This window comes from Chanodichthys erythropterus, chromosome 22 (genome assembly GCF_024489055.1).
Source record: "Chanodichthys erythropterus isolate Z2021 chromosome 22, ASM2448905v1, whole genome shotgun sequence".
Lineage (NCBI taxonomy): Eukaryota > Metazoa > Chordata > Actinopteri > Cypriniformes > Xenocyprididae > Chanodichthys > Chanodichthys erythropterus.
Genome location: NC_090242.1, coordinates 984,044 through 1,007,621, shown reverse-complemented (window position 1 = coordinate 1,007,621; position 23,578 = coordinate 984,044). Strand labels below are relative to the sequence as shown.

Genomic DNA, 23,578 nt, shown 5'->3' with positions numbered 1-23,578 from the left:
GTGTTCTGTGTGGAAAATGCAGGTTTCCTTGTGTCTCTGCTTTTCCACGTGCAACACACAAATTCTTCGGGCAATATAACTAAGGCTGGTGTTCCTGGGGGATGGGGACAGACTCCAAAGTGAGCTTTAAACAAGTATTGGTTAACTATAACCAATAATTGTGTCTAATTTGTCTCAGTCATTACATAATTCCCCACTTTCGCTCGTTGTTTTCCCTCTTATGGCAACAGTGAGCGACGTTGAAGGTGCAGAAAAATCAGTCACACCACTTGCACACAAGGCTGGAAGGCTGTGATGGGCTCTGGTTGTATGTGTCTCCTGGAGTGGCGGTCGTTCCATGGCGGTTGATGTGGACAGTCTGCAAGCTCAGGTCTCTGAGATGGTGCTGCAAGCATCGAGGCAGCCGGTGCCTCGACAGTGTATCACCTCTCACCCTAAAGTCAGTTAGTGGGGACGAGAAGATTGCTGGTGGCAAGGTTCAGGTCTTTTAGCTTGCTCAGCAGGTGTCGAGGTAGCAGGTGTCATGACAGTGTTATCTGTCATTCGGACACCCGTGAAGCAGGTGGTTGCAGGAAGAGGTTATGGGAGTTGTAGTGTGAAGAGTGTTTCAGACTGACCTAGGGTTGATGACAGAAGCGCAGCAAATGTTTGTTACCTCTGCTCTCAGTCCGAAGGAGTCTGAAGTTTGCTGTGTCCCTCTGCTCTTGTGGCGGCGCCGACTTGAGTCAGGTCTGAGTGGTCTTGTGTGAGTGGTCAGAAGCTTGTGCTTCTGAGTCCTTCTCAGGTAGATACTGTTCAAGGAGCTCTCTTACTAGCGTTAGAAGCTCCTACAGGTTCGATGCAGGCATGTCCAGTTGCCCTTGTGTGGGTGGCTGCTGTGTAAAGGATGTGGAGGTTGTTGCTGGAAGTCTTTCAAATGAACCCTGAAATGGCACATGAAGTGACATTCAGTTACTCCTTCTTCTTCTGCGACTGCAGAGGATTTCAGGAAAATTTAGATTTAATTACCCTAGTAACTGCCGTGTTCAGTGAGAAATGCACCTAAGTGCAGGTAAAATTAGCTGAGAAGAATTAAAGGTAAGGAAAGTGAAAGATCAGAAAACCAGGAATGTGGTTAAAGGAAATTGGTTTAGATCACTTCACACTGCATACATACTAGCTGTAGTTAAAGGCTTCAAGTAAATAATGCTAACCGTTAACTGTAGTAGTTTAGTTAGCCACCTTAGCTGGAAGGCCGCTAGGTTGTATTAGCTTAGCTCCCTAGCCTGATGATGTCACAAGGTGTCGAGTTAGTACTTCCTTTGACAAGTTGTTGTCATGAGAAGCAGTGCATGTCAGAGCAATTCTACAGTTCATGAAGAATGTCTGCACATTTGAAACCAGTTACGCATCGAGTTAAAATAGAGCGCTTATAATTCAATAATTCAAACTTAAATTCAGTAAGATACAAGTATGGTTTGACATTTGCAAATTTTACTCATGTAAAATTCTTCTCTCTACTTGAAACATCTTCTTGACTAATTTAAAGAGTAGTTACACAGATTTGCCATGAGTCAAAACTGGTCTAAGCATAGAATTCTCGTCTTGTGAATAAATACTGATGTTTCTATTGGCCAATGAAACAGTATTGATCACCAGGTAACTATGCTTGTAGATGCAGCTAAAGTTTAGGTGAATGAGTCCCTCTGACTATAATTTCTAAGGCCTTTGCTCTGTAGAAAGGAAACCTTCATCCGAATCTACAGGTGTGGTGGAAAAAAAGTGTAGAAGCAATAGGGATAACTGTACCCTGGAGAGGATTGTGAAACAAAACCCATTCAAAAATGTGGGGGAGATTCATAAAGAGAGGACTGCAGCTGGAGTCAGTATTTCAAGAACCACTATGCACAAACGTATGCAAGACATGGGTTTCAGCTGTCATATTCCTTGTGTCAAGACACTTTTGAACAACAGACAGCGTCAGCCCTTACCTGGGCTAAAGACAAAAAGGACTGGACTGCTGCTGAGTGGTCCAAAGTTGATGAAAGTAAATTTTGCATTTCCTTTGGAAATCAGGGTCCCAGAGTCTGGAGGAAGAGAGGAGAGGCACACAATCCACGTTGCTTGAGGTCCAGTGTAAAGTTTCCACAGTCAGTGATGGATTGGGGTGCCATGTCATCTGCTGGTGTTGGTCCACTGTGTTTTCTGAGGTCCAAGGTCAACGCAGCCATATACCAGGAAGTTTTAGAGCGCTTCATGCTTCCTTCTGCTGACCAACTTTATGGAGATGCAGATTTCATTTTCCAACAGGACTTGGCACCTGCACACAGTGCCAAAGCTACCAGTATCTGGTTTAAGGACCATGGTATCCCTGTTCTTAATTGGCCAGCAAACTCGCCTGACCTTAGCCCCATAGAAAATCGATGGGGTAATGTGAAGAGGAAGATGAGATATGCCAGACCCAACAATGCAGAAGCGCTTAAGGCCACTATCAGAGCAACCTGGGCTCTCATAATACCTGAGCAGTGCCACAGACTGATCGACTCCATGCCACGCCGCATTGCTGCAGTAATTCAGGTAAAAGGAGCCCCAACTAAGTATTGAGTGCTGCACATGCTCATACTTTTCATGTTCCTACTTTTCAGTTGGCCAAGATTTCTAAAAATCCTTTCTTTGTATTGGTCTTAAATAATATTCTAATTTTCTGAGATACTGAATTTGTGATTTTCCTTAGTTGTCAGTTATAATCATCAAAATTAAAAGAAATAAACATTTGAAATATATCAGTCTGTGTGTAATGAATGAATATAATATACAAGTTTCACTTTTTAAATGGAATTAGTGAAATAAATCAACTTTTTGATAATATTCTAATTATATGACCAGCACCTGTACATTCATATAACACTGTACTGAGATTTTTCATCAGAAACGGGTTAAGCAATACTGCAATTGGTATTTCTCCAACCAACGCAGAATAATCAATTCTGGTACAGTTTACATGCCGCTGAGCTGAGATTCCTTCGTCAAAACAGACTTTCACTTTAATACTGAGATTAGGTTTTCTTTGCTAAAATCAGATTAACTTTACTGATACCATTTGAACATATGCTAAAATGTGTTAAGACTCTTTCTGTTATAGCAGAGGTGTCAGTTCAAGCTATAGTTTCATCTGCATCTAAGAAGCCAGCAACCACCGATCTACATGCGAATCAAACGTTGTGTCAAATGTCATGTCAGAATTATCAATTATTGAACACCCTTTTAGTTGGACGGTGGTTTAAGCGTGCTAGCTTAACCAGCTCACTCTAGTGTCATAGTGACGTATCTGGAGTAAGCATTTCCTTTGACAAGTCGTTGTCATGGAAATCAATGTGCAGCAGTGCCCAATCGAACAGTGTATATCAAATGTCTGCAGGTTTCAGGATAGCTCGTCGTGGATGGTCATGAGCATTTGAGACTTACACATTCATTCAAGGTTTTCTTCCACTCAGTAAAATTCATATTTTACTAATGCAGACTCCTGCATTTCTGCAAACACACATTTTCACCTACTTTAAAAGCTTTATGGCCTATGCTGACTAGGAATCTTTGTAGAAGCTATGTGGAAGGCACTGTGTTTGCAGTTCAAAGTCACTGGGGTCTTAAGAACCCCTTCTGAGGGGCCTTGTGTGTTACAGGCCTTCTGTGTCAGGTCACATGAATGGCATTGTGTGAGGGCAGGTTGTGCTGCCCAAAAAGTTGACTAACTGGTGTAGGAGTCAAAGGTCCTGTTGGTGTCCTCCATTCATTCCAGGTTTGTCTGAGTCTGTGGCAGTAACCTTGGGACTTTCAGATCTGCCCTGCTTGGTGTCGAGGGCAGCACTCAATCTGCATTCAGACTTCTGGGTCTGAGAAGTCCTTTATGCTGACTGGTATCAGCTGCTAATAGTCTGATTGGAGGTTTTCTGGCTGTTAAGTCAGAAATCGTTGTGATTCTGGTTGGATGTAATCCAGAACAGAGAGCCTGTCTTGGTGGGTCACACCAGTCAGGGACTTCGGGCAAAAGGAATGTCCCTTATGTTGCCATGGGCGCTGTGGTCTTCTAGGCTGCGGGCTCTGGCCCCTCCCCCCCTTTGTGTAGGGCTGGGGAAGCTTGTGCTGCTGTGAAGTCCATCAGGGTGCATGTTCCTTGTATGGTCCATTTGCAGTTGGTCAGAGTGTTTTCAGTTCTTTTTGGACCACAACGAGTTTGTCTCCCATGCTGCTGAATTGCTGAGTCAGTGTTTGGATTTCAGCTCTGCATGCGGATGGCCTTCAAGGGCATTAGCTTTAGTGTCTCTTTAAATTCAAAGTTCTTTACGTTCTTTAAATGGCGAAGATCAACAGCTGTCAGAGCCTCCTGAAGACTGGTGACCTCCCTCAGTTGCTTTGCTCTGTTAGGGTCCTTGCATCTGTCCTGTGCCTTCTCACGCTGAGTGGGTGGGTTCTCTGGGGAACTCTGTGTCTTGCAGAGTCCGTTCATTTACCTCCTGTTGGAAGCCGGTATGAGCATGGGCTAAGGAGAAGATAAAGCTCTTTGTGGCTCAGGCCCGGTGTCAAGTGTCCGCTGGTGCTGCTGATCTCGCTGTTCCTTGCTCTGCTGTTGCAGGTCGTTGACTGCTTTGGCTGAAGGGTGTCCATCACATTGTTCTGCTGGATCTCCAGGGGGTCCTGGATGGCCTAGGCAAACTGGCACACTTATGGGGACACGAGAGAGAGATAGAGATGGGACAGGCAAATACAAGTTCATACAGCTACGTGGGCATAGCTGAAGTAGGGGGAAGCCAGTATGAGACTGTCAGTATGAGTGCTGGTCACAACTAAGGGGTTTGAGTTTCTTTGTTGACAGCTGTAAGCTGTGTTGACTGATGACTGATGTCGTTAAACTATTACTCAGAATACTGATGGTTCTTTTCCATATGTTGTCACCATGAGGGTAACGAATAGAACAAACTGGTAGAAAAAAACAATAAGATGAAATAAGAAAGGGGAAAGGAAGAAAAAAAAAGTTTTACCTATTTAGTTTTAGTTTTCTATTTAGCAGGTGTCACTTGTTAAAGTAATGACCTAATCTCTAGGCTAACAGAGAAATGCAGATGCCTTGAGGTCAAAAGGAAAAGACACAAAGGGAGGAGTCTCTAGTCCTTTCCGGAGCCAAAAGTGCATGGGACGGTGGCCGTACTTCATGTACTCGGCACTAAGGAGTGAGAAGGGGGAACTAAGAGATAGGAATTAGGATAGTAATAACCTATAACTCATTATACCTCATTAAGGAAACAACAGTTTCCAGACTACTACTTTTTATAGGATTACTACTGTAATCCTATAAAAAGAGGGAAGATGGTGATGGTAGAATAACACACAAAAAAACAACAAAAAAATAGGGTAAAAACAGAAGGTCCTTTTAGCTCTAGGGAACCTAAAGGGAAGGTGAATACCCAAGTTGGTTTAATTAAATGTTAAATTTAATTAAAACCAACTTGGCTAAATGGAGATATTCAGGCTTAAACAAAAGAAAGTGAATTAAATAAAATGACACAGAGGAGGAATAAAGTCGAAATAAAAAGGAAATTAGAATTTCCTTATAGATTTGGGAATCTAAAAGGAAAGATAAATAGACAAAATTGATTTAATTAAATTTTCAAATTTAACTAAATTCAACTTGTCTGCATAGGGATAGGTGAACGAAGTATTAGAATGAAGTAGAAATAAAATAGAGGAATAGGGCTCAAAAAAAAAAGAGTAAACTTGGAATTTCCTTGTAGCTCTAGGAGATAGGAATGAATAGAGATACTCAGACTTAAAGTGAGTGACACCACGCGCGCACACACACACACACACAAATGGTTTAAACCAGAGATGGGTGCCTTTTGAGGCGTGCCTTGTGAAGCTTCGGACCCGTGTTAATAATTTGTCTTGCATCAGTGATTCGGAGTGTGTGTCGAACTGCTAAAGTCACGTGATTTCAGTAAACGAGGCTTCATGATGCGTCATAGCTGTTTCAAAGTGATTTGAAATGTCACTGGTTAATCTCTAAGTCCAATGAACCCATGTCTATACCTGACTTGTATATGAAATGTGTATAACACATTTAAATGACACATGTGACAAAGGGAAACAATTTGAGAACAATATAACAGTAATAATAATTTGCACGGTTTGACGTGATCCGACCTAAGCGATCGTTAGATTTAATCATCTTTGGCAGCGCAATTTATTGTAGGCCTAATGCTTTTTTCCTCAGTCGGTCAGAACAAAAGTGGCAGACATGTTACTTAATTGTTCAGATGATATTTTCCAGTAAAAATTCTTATATTGGTCATACTTTCAAGATGTAGAATCTGTGATTCTGAAGTGCAGTATCCACACTGGTGCGGTGACTGACAGCAAACATTAGATTCATCCACACTGACGAGCTGTGCCAAGGCACAATGCACATACAGATATCTAATCCGCATATGACTACAATTGCAGGTTTCAAACAAGAGATGGCGACAAAGAGAAAAAATCGCAGACTGCGGCTTTCAGTGTCACCATGATTAAGCTGCATTTTTGACTTCAGGACATTGTAACCGAAAGTGCTAATTAATTTCTGGGTTTTGGCCAACAAAAAGGCTTCATGTCTGCAGAACTATTATTGTTTATTTTATGTTTTTATTTTTAAATAAACTGGAAAACATGTATTTTTTTATTATGAGATGATATTTTATATGTTATTAAATCTATACTTGTATTATTGTCAGGGTTCTGTAAAAGATGACTGAATTGCAGAATGAGAGTTAACAGGTTTATTGACAGGACAAATGACTTCAGACAAGATATTGAGGAAGAGGTGGTGATAACAGTCCAAACAATAGGCAGGTTTTAATGACAATGACAGGTATGCTGAGAGAGCGGCTGCTGTGTCCAGTGGGTTGGAGAGCTGCGATGGAAAGGCAGTGCAAGACTGGAGAGAGATGGTGAGGACCAGGCCTAAGAGGATAGACTCTTGGGCACAATCAGGCACTGCACAGGTCTTGCAGCTTGGCAAATGCAGTAGTGGCCAGGGGTGCTCAGCCTGCAAGGCAGGACTAGGATAGACATGAGACAGCAAACACAAGACATAAGGTAGAGACTAATGAAATGCAGTAACTATGAGAATCTACAAGTAAAGTAGAAAACTGATAAAGAGAAAACAGAAAACTAATGCTAGTGAGCAGCTAAAGCAACTGGTAAAAGAAAAAGCAAAGGGCAAACTACAATAGAGAAAATAAGGGGAAAGCAATATACTAAGGTAAACTGAGAACTCAAGAAAAAGCAAACTAGATTGAAAAACAGGGAAAATATATTAAACAATGGGCAAGGATACTCAGGAACAGAAAACCCAACTAGACTAAAACTAATAACCTAAACTATCAAACACAGCAGACTATCAGTAACAACCAATTTCAAGGTAGCACAATATATAATACACTATAGCACAAGAAAGCACAATGTATAACACACTGGCAAAACATGAGGGTAAGAGAACACTATAGAGGGATGCATTGACATTGCTTTCCCTCCGGATGTTATATACAAAATGTTATATACAAACCCGATTCCAAAAAAGTTGGGACACTGTACAAATTGTGAATAAAAACAGAATGCAATGATGTGGAAGTTTCAAATTTCAATATTTTATTCAGAATACAACATAGATGACATATCAAATGTTTAAACTGAGAAAATATATAATTTTAAGTGAAAAATAAGTTGATTTTAAATTTCATGGCATCAACACATCTCAAAAAAGTTGGGACAAGGCCATGTTTACCACTGACCCATGGTTAATGAATTCTGTGGTGTAATAGATGCCTTTGGCCTTACGCAACATATAGATAAAGCTACGCATAAACTGGGACATACACTTGATTTAATTTTATCGTATGGTTTTAAAGTTGATAATATTGTCTTTGAGGAGGCCACTTTTTCTGATCATAAGCCCATTACATTTGACATCACCCTTTTCAGTCCCCTGCAAATTGTTGGAGTTCAGGAACATTACTCGCGTCAGATAAATTCTCTTACTGCAACTCAGTTTTCTGATAGTTTTATGAGTGGAAATGTTGCATCTATTATTGCAACAGCGGCATCGTTCTCCTCTAGTCCAGATGAATTAGTTACCCTTTTTCACTCATCTTGTTCTACCATACTTGACTCTGTAGCACCTTTAACATACACTCGCTCTAAATTAAAATCTCATTATTGGTTAGATGAGGATACGCGCTCTCTTAGGCAGGCGTGTCGTAAAGCTGAAAGGAAATGGAAAAAGGATCATCTCAATGTTTCTTTTCAAATTTTTAAATCTGCATTAGCTTCTTTTCAGGCAGCAGCTAAAATAGCCAGAGCAAAACATCTCTCAGAATTGATCAGTAAACACTCAAATAGACCAAAAATTTTATTTAGTACGATAAACTCTGTTATCAATCCCGTAAGTTCTCCAGTTGTTGATGTATCTACTGATACCTGTGAGAGATTTCTTAGGTTTTTTATTAATAAAATTGAGAATCTTAGATCAGTGTTTACACCTACTTCATCTGCTATTTTGTTTGTTAGCTCAGGGGTACTGGTTACCTTTAACCAATTTCAGCCCATCTCTTTCACTGAATTGAGGGATTTAGTGTCACATATGAAACTTACCACCTCATCTTATGATTCTATCCCTTCATCTATTATAAAGGACGTTTTTGATGTAGTTGGCCTCTCCATTCAGGTCATTTTAAATTCATGTCTTGCGTTTGGCACTGTCCCTTCATGTTTTAAACATGCGGTTGTCCAACCCTTGCTTAAAAAACATGATCTTGATGTTAAATGCCTAAATAATTATCGTCCCATTTCTAAGCTTCCTTTTATCTCTAAAGTACTGGAAAAAGCGGTATTGTCACAGTTGCTCCCCTTTTTGACTACTCACAATATATTAGAACCTTTTCAATCAGGTTTTAGATCACTGCATAGTACTGAAACTGCTTTGCTTAAAGTAACCAATGATCTTCTCCTTACACTAGATTCAGGTGATAATGCCATCCTGATATTATTGGATCTTAGTGCTGCCTTCGACACTGTCGATCATAACATCCTTCTTACTCGCCTTAATCAGCAGGTGGGCATTAGGGAGACTGCGTTACTTTGGTTTCGGTCCTATCTTAATGAAAGGACTTTCTCTGTCTCTATTGGCAATTTCTCCTCATCCTCTGCTTCTGTCTCATATGGGGTCCCTCAGGGATCCATCTTGGGTCCTATTCTTTTTAGTCTATATATGCTCCCACTGGGCGACATCATAAGGAAGCATAACATCTCGTTTCATCTTTATGCGGATGATTCACAATTGTACCTGCCTCTAAAATCTAGCGATTCCATACAGTCTCTTCTGGCCTGTCTCGAAGACATCAAAACTTGGATGGTTAGCAACTTTCTCAGGTTAAATAGTGATAAAACGGAAGTGATTGTGTTTGGTTCTCCCAAGGCAAGATGCACTGTGGTAGAAAATTTAGGTCACTTCTCCACATTTATCAAACCTTATGCCAGAAACTTGGGTGTCATTCTTGACTCAGAACTCTGCCTTGAAAAACAGATTAGTTCTGTTGTTAAAAACAGTTTTTATCAGCTCAGAATGATTTCACGCCTGAAGCCATTCTTATCTTTTAACGATCTTGAAAAAGTTATCCATGCCTTCATTACATCGCGGCTGGATTATTGTAATTCTCTCTATCTTGGCCTCCCACAATCATCACTTAGACGTCTGCAGTTAGTACAAAACGCAGCAGCACGTTTTTTAACCGGCACTAGGAGGCGCGAGCATATAACCCCTATTCTGGCTTCCTTGCATTGGCTCCCAGTTCCTTTTAGGATCCAGTTTAAAGTTTTATTGTTTGTTTTTAAAGCACTTAATGGGCTTTCCCCAACTTATATCACTGACCTTGTACAGCCACATTCAATTCAAAGGTCACTGAGATCCTCAAACAATGGGCTCCTGTTTGTGCCGCGCTCACGGCTTAAACAGAGAGGTGATAGAGCATTCGCAGTTGCTGCTCCACGTTTGTGGAACCAGCTGCCCCAGCATATTAGATCTGCCCCTTCCATTGATGCATTTAAATCCAGGTTAAAAACTTATTTTTATTCTCTGGCCTTCCCTGCTTCTTAAACTGGTATTTCTGCTGTTATGTATTTTTGTGTTGTGTGCCCTGATTTTGAAGATTTCATTTCATGTCATTTTTATTGATTTTATATGTGTGTTTTTCATTGTACAGCACTTTGGGCAGTTTGCGCTGTGTGTAAATGTGCTTTATAAATTAAAATTACTTACTACTTACTTACTGTGTGGCATCCCCTCTTCTTTTTATAACAGTCTGCAAACGTCTGGGGACTGAGAAGACAAGTTACTCAAGTTTAGGAATAGGAATGTTGTCCCATCCTTGTCTAATACAGGCTTCTAGTTGCTCAACTGTCTTAGGTCTTCTTTGTCGCATCTTCCTCTTTATGATGCACCAAATGTTTTCTATGGGTGAAAGATTTGGACTGTAGGCTGGCCATTTCAGTACCTGGATCCTTCTTCTACACAGCCATGGTGTTGTAATTGATGCAGTATGTGGTCTGGCATTGTCATGTTGGAAAATGCAAGGTCTTCCCTGAAAGAGACGACATCTGGATGGGAGCATATGTTGTTCTAGAACTTGGATATACCTTTCAGCATTGATGTTGCCTTTACAGATGTGTAAGCTGCCCATGCCACACGAACTCATGCAACCCCATACCATCAACCATCAGAGATGCAGGCTTCTGAACTGAGCGCTCCTCTTTAGTCCGGATGACGATTCGTCTGACCACAGAACAGTTTTTCACTTTGCCACAGTCCATTTTAAATGAGTCTTGGCCCAGAGAAAATGCCTGCACTTCTGGATCATATTTAGATATGGATTGTGTTCACTGACCGTTTTCTGGAAGTATTCCTAGCATTCCTGTATGTGATGCAGTGCCGTCTAAGGGCCCGAAGATCACGGGCATCCAGTATGGTTTTCCGGCCTTGACCCTTATGCAGAGAGATTGTTCCAGATTCTCTGAATCTTTGGATGATATTATGCACTGTAGATGATGATGAACTTCAAACTCTTTGCAATTTTTCTCTGAGAAACTTCTTTCTGATCTTGATGATGAATGTGAATAATAATAACTAGTTTTAATTAATTATAAATATTTGGATCAGTTAATAAAATTAACTTAATGTAATAAAGTTAATATTACAATCAATTAACCTGTTGTCCAATGAAAACACAGTGTTAATTGTTTATTAATTCTAAGAAATGTTCATTTCTAGGTTTAGCCTGGTTCCTGGTTATGGGAAATAACAATCTTATTGTACAGTACTACTCAGAGCATGTAGTCAAGATCTGCTTGAATAGGGACTCCAGTATATGAGCGTGAAACACGGACAACTTTACGTGTGACATGAACAAGACTTTATTAACTAGACTAAACACTTAACTACTCTAACATTCATACACATACATGCAGACAGTTTACCAAGAGAAAGAGCGAGCTAAAGCAGAATACGGTTAAGCAAGAAGTTACAGCATTGTTTGAAATTCAGCAGATCAACAGCCTTGAGCAAACCATCAGTTTAGTTTTAACAGGCCCTTCTTAAAAAAGGGGTAAGGATACTCAATGTATCAAATACATTTATAATGTATAATACATGTATAAACATGCTTTTATTTTTGTACGATTGGACTACTGTAATTCCTTGTATGCGGGTGTGAGCCAATTACTGTTAATCCGTCTGCAGTCGGTGCAAAATGCCGCTGCTAGATTGCTGAAGGGTGTTCGTAAACATCAACATATAACACCCATTTTAGCTACTTTACATTGGCTTCCAATTCAGTACAGAGTTGATTTTAAATTACTTATTTTAGTTTATAAAGTTCTACACAATTTGGCTCCATCTTATTTGAGTGATCTTCTGCATCTGTATAAACCTCAAAGGAACCTAAGGTCATCAAACCAGATGATTCTAGATGTTCCTAGGTCTAGATTAAAAATAAGTGGTGACTGGGCAGTTTCAGTAGTGGCTCCGAAGCGCTGGAATAGCTTGCCTTTATATCTTAGACTTTTACCATCATTGGGTTCTTTTAAAAGAAAACTAAAATTGTATTTATTAGAGCTGGCATTTGGCTCATTGCATTGAGTGAACTAAGTGGGTTTCTTGCCTATGATGTTTGTTTTATTTTGTTTATTTATTTTTTCTCTTTCTTCTTGTGCTGTTGGTCTCCTGTTTCTAGTCTTTATTGTACAGCACATTGGTCAACCTGGTGTTGTTTTAATTGTGCTCTATAAATAAATAAAACAAACAAACAAAACAAAATAATGAGACTAAGTTTGATACTTGCATGTCTCGCCCATTTTAATTAAAACTGTCCTGATGTAATTTGTGGAGGCTCCCGTTGAATCTTTGCTGATATTGTCTTGATGAAAGAGAACCAGTTGGATTCAGAGGATCTTTGGTGAATGGAAGGTCTAGGCCGAAGCCTGGCACCAGCCTGGGGTACCTTAGAAGCTTCTAGCTTCTTAGTATCATCTTCACATCAACATTTTCAGTACAGGAAAAAGAAGAGAGTTTGATCTTGTGATCAGTGATTTTAAGTGGTGAAGATGTCACACCCTCTTGAGGTGCCTGAGCCAATAAGGAGTTTCCCTTTTAGAGGGAAGTTTTATGAGTCTTTGTTCTGCAGCAAGATATTAGCATGAGACACTAGATTGGATGAATGAGAGAAGAACCTTCTAGATTCTTATAATACTAATGTGTCACAGAGTTAGTAACATGTAACATAAATTGTAACATAAATAAATAGGAAATGAAAGTTGGAGTCCGTAGATACCAAACTTGCTACAAATGTGATTTCAGTTAACTATAAATTTGCAACTCTGGAACATTTAATAGCAAAATAGTTCAAAAGAGAGAATTAATACATAGAATAAAGCCTATAAAAGGAAAGTCGTGAGATGGGAAAATTGGATACAGGTTTATACATTTCCCAAGTGGTTATATAGAGAATATATAGGATTAAGAGGGTTTATTTGTCCTTCTCAGAAAGAATGAAAGAAGTCAGAATCACCAGTCTCTGCAAAATTCTTTCTGATCGTAAAGGTTCTTATCAGTTTTCCTGTGTCCTGTAACAGGACACCTAGTTCTGCCTGTGTGTTAGCTACGTTTGAGATGCTAGTTGCAGTTTTAGGGGGATGGGTTCACAGAACTTTGATAGAGTGAGTTTATGGATAATTCATTCAATATAATGAATAATTGTGTGTCTGATTGGTCCAGATGCTACAATATATATAGGGTGATTGTACCCTAAAATTCAGCATATTGACAAAATGATAACTGCAAATCCATGTTTCGCTGCCTGGAGTCCAGTTGCTTCTGTGAATTGAAGCAGTCCATTTGCTTCTCTTAAGCTTTTAGCAGTCTGTAAAAATGTACCTCAGATTTCTTGTCAAATCTATTTTTACAGTCAGTCGCAAAGCTCTTTCCCATTTTGAATGTGTTTTGTGTGTTTTTCACAGCATTCATGCTGAAAACTAATGCTGCCACTCTCTTTTTGCCACTCAAGTGGGCATAACCACAGTCACTCCAGCCGATGGTGACGTCATGTGCATACCCTCTATATAAAAAGTTTGTTCGACTTGAAGCAGCACTGCACAGACCGAACGGTGTATGACATCAAAGTACCACGAGAGCAATTTTAAAAGCATATGGAGCCGACTTCTCTTTGACCACTCTCGCGGTACTTTGATGTCATACACCGATTGGTCTGTGCAGTGCTGCTTCAAGTCTAACAAGCCTAAAGTCAGCTGAGAACATGAGGAACAGGTGACAACACTCAGACAACTGAGAAACGAGGACTCATCAAGGACTAAACAAGAGGGCATGGTAATTGGAAACAAGGAGGCGGGACAAGAGGAGCACATGGCCAACACAAACAAAGATAGAGCCATGTGCTCAAACACAACACAAACAAAGACACATTTAACATTGTCGAGACAGACAGAAGTGTCAGAGGAGAACCCTGACAATTGTATTATTATTTCAATTATTATTGTAAATACTTATATTTCATATTATTTGTTTATAGTGTATTTATATAATTTAATATAATATAATATATTATATTAAATATTTATTCATTCACATATTTATTTGTTATAGGTGTGTCGCTAAGAAGAAATGCTTTGCTCCAGCAGCAGTATACAAGCCTTTTGGGGAACAGGCAGCAGGTGTAAGGAGTCTGTCCCAGTTCCAGGCCTTGCAGGATGGCGATCAGGAACTGGCCGCTTTAAGAGAGTTGGGCCTTACAGATGCTGAAATAGAGCTGTGGAGATGCAGGGACCAGCTGGAGAGCTCTTGGAAGGTCTGTTTTACAGACGAAACCATCAATTATTATTTGAATTATCACTCCCCGAGTCATTTAGCCATCTATTACTGTCTTTGGAAGGCCTATGTCTTTCATACACATTAAAATATACACTTTCACATTATTTCATATTTACATGCAATGCAGGGATTCAGGGATTTTTGTCAGCTGAACCTCTTTGACCTAATATGTTTACTTGAAGTACCCCCTAAGATGATGATGATGATAATAATAATAATTTTAAATAATAAAATTAAGTTCACAGTTCTCTGATGTTGGTTAATGGTGACATGACATGCAGGTAAACAAATAAAATATATATATTTTAAAGTAGTAAATGTAAATATTTATTTTAGTAAGTAATTATTCAAAATGTAAAAAAATTAGCTTAAAATTTTTTAAACTCACAAACCCCTTGCAATTCCATCAAGAACTACAGTCTGGAAAACCCTGACGTAATGTAGTATTTCATGTACTTCACGTTGTTGATAAAGAATGGAATATATTTTCTTTCTCTTTGTATTTTTATATCAATGTGGTACAAGAGGATCCTATTCAATTCAAATGTGACAAATGAGTTTGGTCAAAAGTAATCGAAAATGAGTCAGATTATACTACCTTGTACCTTGTAAATGTGTAATATAATGGATTATGTTACTAACTACAGTTTTTGTCATGTAATTTGGAATCAGTAGCCAACTACAATTTGTAAGTAATCTTCCCAGCACTACATGTTCTAAACAGAATGGTTTTGTACTGTAAAGAAAGTGAGAAATCTAAAGGCTATAGGTCACTCCATGTAACCATTTCACTATTTTTTTCAGGAAAGAGGGGTTTGTGTGGAACCAGAGGCAAGGAATGAGCGCCTGCAGGCCATCCGGGATAAAATGGTGGCACATGCAGAGCTGCTGTCCCGACCTCAGCGTTTCTCGAGCAGTCGGCCACTTTCCCGTAGGGAGATGGAAATCGAAAAGGCTCTTTTCCACGGCAGTGACCGCTGCAGCTTCCTCACTGCCCTTTACCACCGAGGTTAGAGAATATAGTAATACTAAGTACAACCTCATTTCCAGAAAAGTTTAAACATTTTCTTAAATGCTATAAAATCAAGAATCTGTGATTTGTTAATTCTCTTTAAACTGTATTTAAGATCAACTTAAAGGTGCTACAGAGGATGTTTTCGACGACTGAGAAACCAAAGACTGTTACTGAGTTTTTGAAATGAGCGCATGCGTAAGAACAACCCCCCTCTTTCACAGCTCATTTCGAGGGAACGCCTCCCAAAACTTGTGCACGAGTATTGGAACACGAGTGTTTGTTTACCACTGGCATTCGCTGTGTCGTGTTAGTGGATTCATTATGTCGGACTCACCGCAGGTAACTCATAATCTGCAGTTGTTACTCCTGACAAAAACATTGCATGCGGCGCCTGTGGAGTGTGGAAAGTTACTGGAGCGTGCACGTCTCTCACAAGGAACGTAATGGCAGTGATTGACAAGCCAGAGGGCCAATCCACGCACGTCTCTCACAAGGAACGTCATGGCAGTGATTGACAAGCCAGAGGGCCAATCGTTTGTGTGATCATCATTGGCTGATGTTTTTAAGGCCCTACCTCGTGCACAGATGATGTATATTAATATTATTCCTTTCAGTGCACCTAATAAATAGTCTTTTATCAGTTAGTAAAGACAGTTCTACCAAAAAAGACTCTGGGAGGTAAGATAACGTGACAACCATATTTATTAACAATCAGCAAGCAAAATGTTGTAAGAAAGTTCTTTGGCGCAGGCCCCGTCCGTAGCTCAGATCCTAAAGCAGACCTGCCAACATGTACGTATTTTACATAGCGGGTACGCATTTTGATGCGTACGGCCTATCAATAAAAAGAGGCTGCAGATTGACAGCAACACAAAATCCCGCTCAATCCCTCCTTCCGCTCCTGACGTCTGACTGAAATCTCAAGCGAGGACAGTACTAGTCACGGTACTTCTAACTCCTTAAGGTAAACGGGTATAAAATGCTCAAATAAAATAGAATAAAATAGTGATTAGTGATTATGAAAATGTTGTGATGTGTGACTGACTGACAAGCGCGAGTCTGGAGAAACAGGCGTTTATTTATTTATTTATTTATTCTCAGTGTTGAGAAACATATAGCCTACATGTGTTGCGTTATTGTGTTAATACCTACTAAAGTACCTAATTATGTTACATAGCCTACTTATTTTGTATGAAAACTAGCACATTAGTTACTTTGCGTTTAAAAGTGTTGCGCAAGCTCTCTCTCATACACAAACACGCGCACAAAGAGAGGGAAGATCATTGTGAAATGAAAATCGCTGTGCTTGGTTTAAAATTCGTTCTTGCTTATGTTATGTTTTTGTCAGAAAACATTTTTAATTATCCGCCTGTGTTTTTAAGATTCGGTAAATGACGGACGCTTTAGTTAACACAACCCCTCATTATATGTCTAATGTTAACTTCTTGATATTCTTGAATGCTCGATTCGTTTTGCTCTTATTGGTCCTGTCTATTCATTGTCAACAGTTTTCTATAAATATGTTTGTATTGGCTAACCTTTATTCAGCGAATGTTTGTCTTGTTTATAATTCAAAGACGGCATGTTACAAATAGAAACCCTTTTTTTTCTGTGGGATTTAGTATCATATTTGGATATTGGAATAATAAATTAAGTTGTTTTCTAAGACTGTTTTCTAAGGGTTTCTTAATTTTTGACTAGTTTTCATTACAAAACCTGTATAAACAACTGTCAGGTTAGCTGTATGTAAATATAGCCTACTTGAAATTGCAAACAAACATTTTTAGTCCATATTAAATATATGAATGCGATTCACTTGTGGTTGTCAGTTTGTATAAGCACACACATTATGCAATGCAATATTAATCATGAATTTAAAAAATGCTTTTGAGCAGGTATAGTGAAATTTTTAATTAACAAATTAAAAAAACACTGTAACAGTCAAAATTAGATTAACGAAGATGTGTGTGCTTTGTGTATTGTATTCTCAAAAGTGTAAAAAATTAAATGGCCATGTTAGGCCACACAGACACGATAGCCTTGAGCGGCAACAACGGCCACGTTAGGCCACACATACACGATAGCCTTGAGCGGCGTCAATGGCCACGTTAGGCCACACATACAAGATAGCCTTGAGCGGCGACACATAGATACGATAGCCTTGAGCGGTGACAACGGCCACGTTAGGCCACACATACAAGATAGCCTTGAACGGCGACACACAGACACGATAGCCTTGAGCGGCGACGACGGCCACGTTAGGCCACACAGACACAATAGGCTTGAGCGACGACAATGGCAAACCTAGGCCACACATACACGATGGGCGTGAACGGCGACAACGGCCACATTAGGCCACACATACACGATGGTCTTGAACGGCGACAACGGCCACATTAGGCCACACATACACGATAGCCTTGAGCGGCGACAACGGCCACGTTAGGCCGCACATACACGATAGCCTTGAACGGCCACGTTAGGCCACACATACACGATAGGCTTGAGCGGCGACAACAGCAAACCTAGGCCACACATGCACGATAGGCTCGAGTGGTGACAACGGCAAACCTAGGCCACACATGCACGATAGGCTTGAGTGGCGATAACGGCAAACCTAGGCCACACATACATGATAGGCTTGAACGGCATCAATGGCCACGTTAAGCCACACATACACAATAGGCTTGAGTGGCGACAACGGCCACGTTAGGCCACACATGCACGATAGGCTTGAGCGGCGACACCGGCAAACCTAAGCCACACATACATGATAGGCTTGAGCGGCGTCAACGGCAAACCTAGCCACACATACATGATAGGCTTGAACGGCAACAATGGCCACGTTAGGCCACACATGCACGATAGGCTTGAGCGGCGACAACGGCAAACCTAGTCACACATACATGATAGGCTTGAACGGCAACAATGGCCACGTTAGGCCACACATGCACGATAGGCTTGAGCGGCGACAACGGCCACGTTAGGCCACACATGCACGATAGCTTGAACGGCGAAAAGGGCAAACCTAGTCACACATACATGTTAGGCCACATAGACACGATAACATTGAACAGGATAAAACACCACCAGTATTTGCAAAAAAAATAGACAAATAAATACTGGGAAATTGCAGAAGGGAAACGCTTCACTTGATAATGCTCTACTATCTAACCTTAGCTAGCTATAGAAATTCTGCAAAAGCTAGCAAACCTTTGCAAAAGGATAACGATGCAAGCATTGTGTTCAATGCCATGAAAACAGACATTAAAAGCTGTATGATGTGTAGCGGCAGCCAGAGCTTTGCAACTAACTTTGATTTGACAGATGCCATTCTTGCACCTTAATAGAAAGGAAGCAAAAGTACACAAAGTGAATTAATGTTATGAAGCTCAACACAAAGTAAGAATATCATCAGTATGATATTATAATAAAATCTAGCTATAATCAGCAGACTAAAACATATAATGGCATTACAACTTTGAACTCTCAAAACCATTTAAAATGATAGTATGACATTAGACCAAGAAAAACAGCTTTACGTTGCATCACAATTTGATTCCTGCGATGATCTATGTGTGTGTGTGTGTATGTGTTGCTTTAAGGTTTAAACTATGATTGGGGTTTCCCCGAGCGTTATAACGATAGAGCAGATTATTGTACGCCATTCTTTGTTTTATACTTTCTTAAATTAAAGGTATAAGCTACCTGTGTCATGTGGATCATTAACATGCTAGAACTTACAATGCAAACGAGCACAAAGAGCACTCTGTCTCTAACAACGTGCGATTGCATAAACAGAGCAAAAGAGTAGCCTATGATTTTGCAATTAATCAACATCGTTTTGACATCAAAGTGCAAAAACGATGAAAATACTTATCACTGAGATGAAATGCTGATTTGTACTGATACCGCGTGAATGGTGAAGATTGCAGCCGTGTCTTTGATGACACACTGAAATAAATAGGAAAACAAATAAAATCAGTGAAGCAAGGACCTGCATGCTTCTGAATTGAACGGGATTTCTCTCTCCTTTTCGCGACAGCTCGTTGAATGTTTAAAGTTGATAGGCTGACACTGTGGCATTTGACATATCCTGTCTAAAATGAAAATTTTTTCATTAAAGTAGTACATCGAACTAACATTTTCCGTGATTATTTAGAAAATCACAAAAAAGCATGTGCACACATATGCAAGTCACCCATGCCGTTTGCACTGATGCGTCCCCATACAATGACGGATGTTTGCTTTTGCACCTGTTGCTGATGAAAGTCTGGTTGGTTCCTTTCATCTTTGGGACTGAGAACTCAATGTCCTTATTTCCCAAAAACAAGCTGAAATGATTCATCTGACCACAGCACACATTGCCACTGTCTTTGAGACTATTTGAGATGAGCTCGGGCACAAAGATTTTTTGATGCAGTGGTAGACTGTTAAGTGACAACAGTTTTCCAAAGTACTCCCAAGCCCATGTGGCTATTTTTTTAACACAGCAGCATGACTGTTTCTCATGCAAGGCCATTTGAGGGCTCAAAGGTCATGCATATTGAACAGACTGCCTTGTCCTGCCTTGCCCTAAATTGCCTGAGATTTCTCTGGATTTCCCTAAAAGACCCACAAGAAATTAGATTTTTTTTTAATTGTTTTAGAATTCTCTCAAAATGGTGAGCCAATACTCATATTTGCTTGCAAAGACTGAGATGTTCCTTTTATACCCAATTAAGATACCCTCACCTATTACCAATTCACCTCTCAACTCAACTCAATTTTTATTTATAAAGCACTTACAAAACCATAAAAATGAGCCAAAGTGCTGTCCATAAATAGTGGATAATTTATATTTGCTTATTGTAGACTGTTTCAAAACAGTTTAACTTGAACATTCTATAATCTTTTCACTTTTATTTAGCCTCTGTCCCAACTATTTTGGAGTGTGTTACATCCATCAAAATCAAAATTTGTTTAAATGTACAAAATACAATGAATTTGGTCAGTGGAAACATGGGAAATCTTTTCATTGTACTTTTGTCAGTTAAATAAAGGTAAAAGAGAATTAACAAATCACAGATCATGGATTTTATTGCATTTTACAAAATGTCCCAACTTTTCTGGAAATGTGTTTGTAGTACCTGTAGCTTTTTTGTCCATTTGAATCTTTGCTGTCTTTTCTATCCACAGAAGAAGAGTCACTGGTCAGCCAGCAGGGGACAACATCTGTCATCACAATGGACCATTTCTATAAAGACTTTCTTGAAGGCAAGAACAAAAATTTTGCTAGTACTTCAGAGCGTTTTCCTCAATCAGAAATTGTCACAAATATCCAATGTAAATCATCAAGCTTTAAAACTGACCAATCAACTTGCGCAGTCCGTGATTCCAGTCCATCCAAAGACCAACACATATTCCCAGATTCAAGCCCTGTATCGGACACTATCATCCAAACACATTCTCAAGAAAAAAGTGTTAAAACTATGAAAATGACAGTTAGTCAGTCCATTGGCACACTGTGTGCAGCTCTTGTTCAAGGGCATGATGGGCCTGTGACAGTAAGTGGAAGGATAGAGGAAATTTCAGATGAAGAGATCAAGAACAATCGTGAGACAGAAGAGGATATACGGAATATTCCCCGATTTAAGAATTACCAGAGAGGAAATCCATCCAACGTAAGTGTGGATAATAGCAACATACCTGTTTTAGAGATGTTACAAAATGTTTACAAAAGAAAAAATGAATTAGTAAGAATTTTATAATATAATTTAAAAGTTGGTATATTATTATATTATATTATATTATATTATATTATATTATATTATATTATATTATATTATATTATATTATATTATATTATATTATATTATATTATATTATATTATAGTTGTGCTGCTTATTTTTTTTTATAGAAACCTTGATACTTTTTTTCAGGATTTGATTAATTGAAAGTTGGGAAAGAACAGCATTTAATTGAAATAGAAATCTTTGTCACATTTGATCAATTTAATGCATCCTTGCTGAATAAAAGTATTTATTAGAAAGGAAAAAAAACAATCTTACTGACCCTAGATTTTTGAATGGTAGTGTATGCAAAGATGTTTTCTTTACATCAGAGTACATTTCTGTCTCTCTCTTGTGCATGTAGGTCCTGTGCCTGAAGAACATGAGTCCACGAGCAACAGTGGCTCAGCTGGTTTCTCTTTTTTCAAGGTTTCAGAAGAATGACAAACAGCCCATTCTGTACCGCTTGCTGACTGGCCGACTCAAGGGCCAGGCTTTCATTACGCTCTCTGGTAAGAGAAAGACTCAGTTGTGCCATATTATTTCCCATAACAAACATCCATATAGGCTTAAAGGTGCAGAATGTAATATTGACATCTACACTAAGTTCCAAATTATTATGCAAGTGACATATCAGTAAGATTTCAGTACAATAAACATTCAGATTTTAGTTTTTCTAAGAAAATGTTTGTTTGTTTGTTTGTTTATCCATGTCTTTTTAGATAACTGCTATCAATATAAGACAAAATAATTTGCCAGGTTTATGGAAACCCTACTTAGAGGTTGTTCCACATCATTAAGCAAGTCACAGTTCTCATGCAATATGAGGAGGAAGAAAGATCTTTCTGAAGATGAAAAGCATGAAATGTTGCAATGTTGTGCAAAAGGCATGAAAACAACTAATATTGTGTGAAAACTGAATGGAGATTATCCAATTATCATAAGATTTGTGAGTGATTTAGAGCACAGCAGAACTCGGTCAGATAAAGGCTTATTAATGAAAGTTCCTGTCAAAAAAAATAATTGTATTAAAAGGGCAGCTATAAAAAAGCTAGTGTTGAGCAGCAAATAGGTATTTGAAGCTGCTGGTGTCTCTGGAGTCTTAAGAACCTCTCCATTTAGGCTGGCAGTTGTGCGTAAAGATACATTGTAGCCACTCCAAACCAAAGCTCACAAAGAGAAACATTTACAGTGGGTTTACTAAACATTTACTTACTCAACTTCAAGTTGTTCCAAACCTGCAAGAATTTCTTTCTTAATACAAAAGAATATTTTGAAGATTATTTTGAAGAATAATGGTAACCAAACAGTTGATGGGACCCCACTGACTATTATTTTTCCCTTTTTTTTCTTTTCTGTAGATGTCAAAAGTGCCCAAGCAGCTCTAGATATGTTAAATGGCTACAAGCTGCTTGAAAAGCCTCTGATCATTGAGTTTGGCAGAGAGAGAAGTAAAGAGACTGATGCACAGACTGATGGATCCTCTGTAGACCCCAACACCCCTTCAAAACAAAAAGATGAACAGTTCTGCAATGAGAAACCTGCCTAACTATATTTAAACAGCTTTCATTCTTTTTTTGTAAATAATAAATTGTATATGCTGTTTATTTGGAAATAATGTAACATTTAAACACTGTTCCGAAAACAAACGTCTCAGAGGATAATTGTAATTTTTCTGTTGACCAGCAGATGCCACATATTAGATCTGCTCGTGCTACATGTAGTTTTACCTTTGCTTCTCTAAAATATATGCAAGGTTGTGCTTGCAGTCAATGAACTCTGCAAGTACAGGACTCACCAAAAGGACCAATTACATTTCAGCGCAATGTTTGCTATGCTATCTTTCCTACATACTAGTTACACATTAAAATGAAGTTAAAATCAATGCAGGAAAGTTTCAGTTGGAGTGCTTTTACTGTAAATCACTTGTTTATTTGATAATGTCACCTTAGCATGAACAAGTAAACACACAGGCTTCAGTATATTGTTTTGAATGTGTGGTTTCCATTTGCACAGCACAGATTGACTATATTTGGGTGGTTAATGAAACATAAATAACCCAATCATGAGCTGCGTCCACCCCAGGGATATGCAAACTGACATGAAATTTACAATGATTAAATCATTTTTAAAAAAGCACTATATTCTTTTCTTCTTTATTCTTAGTAAAATAGGATCACAACCCAATCACTGCCAGCAATTCATGTAAAATGTTAACTTAAAAAAAAAAAAAAAAAAAAAAAAAATATATATATATATATATATATATATATATATATATATATAATATATGCAATATTAATTAATTATTAGCTACTACAATGGACATTTTTATTTTTAAAAATGAA

The 23,578-nt window shown here is 38.9% G+C and overlaps 1 protein-coding gene across 3 annotated transcripts in view; it reads left to right on the top strand.

The window, feature by feature from the left end:
• Window positions 1–23,417, top strand: part of rbm41 (RNA binding motif protein 41) — a 36,522-nt gene extending 13,105 nt beyond the window's left edge. The window contains exons 3-8 of one of the 3 annotated variants that reach the window (XM_067375202.1): window positions 14,219–14,420; window positions 15,248–15,452; window positions 20,637–20,714; window positions 20,973–21,121; window positions 21,595–21,742; window positions 22,592–23,417. In XM_067375202.1, coding sequence (XP_067231303.1) covers window positions 14,219–14,420; window positions 15,248–15,452; window positions 20,637–20,714; window positions 20,973–21,121; window positions 21,595–21,742; window positions 22,592–22,779 — 970 coding nt within the window. In that variant the 3' untranslated portion in view covers window positions 22,780–23,417. Of the gene's footprint in view, window positions 1–14,218; window positions 14,421–15,247; window positions 15,453–20,636; window positions 21,122–21,594; window positions 21,743–22,591 lie in introns of all 3 variants that reach the window. The other 2 variants (XM_067375199.1, XM_067375200.1) reach the window with 2 other exon arrangements.
• Window positions 23,418–23,578: the final 161 nt, after the last annotated feature.